Raw genomic sequence first — 2,007 nt, 5'->3', positions numbered from 1 at the left:
CTTCCAATCTTCAAGACCAAGCGCCCCCCCCCGCTCAGCAAGCTGATGAAGGCTTATTGCGAGCGGCAGGTAAGGGCCCGCACCCCCCGCTGCCCTGCTCCTGCCCTGTGTCCCTGCGCCCTGCTGGCTGAGGGCTCGGCGTGCTGGCCGTTCTTGAGCATCAGGGGTTTCCTCTTCAGCTGAGGGAAACTGCCTCTTCCCCATCGGCTGCTCTAAAAGTGCCCCAGCTCCTGGAGCTCTGCCCCTGGCTCTGAGACCGGTTCACTCAGCTTTGTAGCAGAGTGGTTTCTGCCGGGGAAGATGGCACAAAACCAGTTCCCCTGTGCCATGACTTCTGCTGGGGGCCTTTTTTCCCCTCTCTTGCCTCCACACGTGTCCTGCAGTGTGGACTGCCATCTTCTGCTGGGTGATGGGAGAGCCTTCCTGGGTGCCACCCTGAGCTCGGGGGGAGTGGGATGGATCCCCACAGCCCAGTTCCTGAGCCTGGAGCCCTGGGTGCCTTTTGTCTGGCAGCGTTTTCCCCTCATCTGTTACTTGCAGGATCCTTTCTTTCCTTACTTGAACCTTATGCTCTGCCCTGGCACGTTCCTGGTGGAGGATAACACCTCTCAGGTTGGGAATGAGAAGGGAATATGAAGGACCTTTAGAGAGGTGTGTTTTTGCATCCGTGTGGTTCTGGAAGTGTGGATTGCATGGGGGTTTCAGAGGATTTTGGAGGGTGAAGCAAAGATCCCTGAGGCAGAGAATAAAGGCTGTGATTACAGGCTGCCCAAACAGGATTCAGCTGTGAATTCAACTCAGGTTTTGAGGGAAAGGGTAATTCCTAACGTCAGACCCTAGTATTTTTCCAGCAAACCTTGCAAGGAAACATCTGCACCAAGTCCTGCAAGTTATTTTTTCCTCACTTGTCCTTCATGGTTCCATGAAGTTTTCCTTTAAGTCAACTTAATCTACTGTTACTTTGGCTGCGTGAGAAACAATTGCTGCTCCTTCCTGACCCGGCCTTTAGAGGATGGTGTATTGATTGATCTCCTTTAATTACCTTTGTAAATGAGCTTTGGACTTCTGAGGCTTGCAGGGCAGGGTCAGAACCAGGTGCCAGACCCACACCTGTGTGTCCCTGCAGTGACAGGGATGTTGCCCAAACAGTTTCTTCCACCTATGTAGTCAAGTCCCTTTCTACTTGAGTCTTTCAAGCCTTAATTTTGTGAAGGTTTGTTCTGCCAGTAAATCCCGACATGTTTTGTTTAGATTCAGAAACAAAACACATGGTTTCTCATCTTTTAATGGCTTTAAACTTGCAGGGCTTGTCGATGAGGCAGATTAGGTTCAGATTTGATGGACAACCAATTAACGAAGGAGACACACCTGCACAGGTATGAAAACCACTTTTCTGCTAATTGCTCTAGAGGTATTTTGATGTCTGCATGAAGATCAAAGGGGTTTGAAACCCAATGATTCTGGAATAGTTGCTGTAAGATTAGTGGGTTCCAAATAATTTGGAGGGAGAGGGATTTGATGTTTGTTTTTTTTTCCCCTTGAATGTTTTTCTGTTGTGGTGGGGAGGAAAAGGTTGGAAGAGCATCAGTGCTGAGCAAGCCAGTGCTGGTGTGGAAAGGACAGGCATTTTTGGCTCTGTCCTGCTTCTGCATCAGCCTGTGGAGAGAACAGGGGGGAATTTCTTGGCTGGCAAGGCCAGGAGTGGAGGAGCTGCTTGGCTGGGGGGTTGGTTGAGGAGGTAAGTGCTGAGTTTGGTGGGACAGGCGAACGTGCCCCTGAATCCCAGCTCTGTGTTGGTGATTCTCTGGTGGGAAACAGCATGAAATGCCTTCTCTGGACTGATGGGAAGTGTCTAATGGGCTAATTAACTAAAATTACACTTGAAGTGCTCTATTAATCCTTAGAGAGCAAAGTGATCTTGTATTTTCTGTCTTACTCCAACAGCTGGAGATGGAAGACGAAGACACTATCGATGTGTTCCAACAGCAGACGGGTGGAGTGTGTTAA

At 49.7% G+C, this 2,007-nt stretch overlaps 1 protein-coding gene across 1 annotated transcript in view; it reads left to right on the top strand.

Annotated features, from left to right (window-relative positions):
• Positions 1-2,007, top strand: part of SUMO3 (small ubiquitin-like modifier 3) — a 12,962-nt gene extending 10,955 nt beyond the window's left edge. Inside the window, exons 3-5 of the mRNA XM_009996753.1 lie at positions 10-69; positions 1,305-1,376; positions 1,945-2,007. Coding sequence (XP_009995055.1) covers positions 10-69; positions 1,305-1,376; positions 1,945-2,007 — 195 coding nt within the window. The remainder of the gene's footprint in view (positions 1-9; positions 70-1,304; positions 1,377-1,944) is intronic.

Source organism: Chaetura pelagica, unplaced genomic scaffold (assembly GCF_000747805.2).
Source record: "Chaetura pelagica isolate M959 unplaced genomic scaffold, ChaPel_1.0 scaffold264, whole genome shotgun sequence".
Lineage (NCBI taxonomy): Eukaryota > Metazoa > Chordata > Aves > Apodiformes > Apodidae > Chaetura > Chaetura pelagica.
This window is presented reverse-complemented; position numbering and strand designations above follow the sequence as displayed.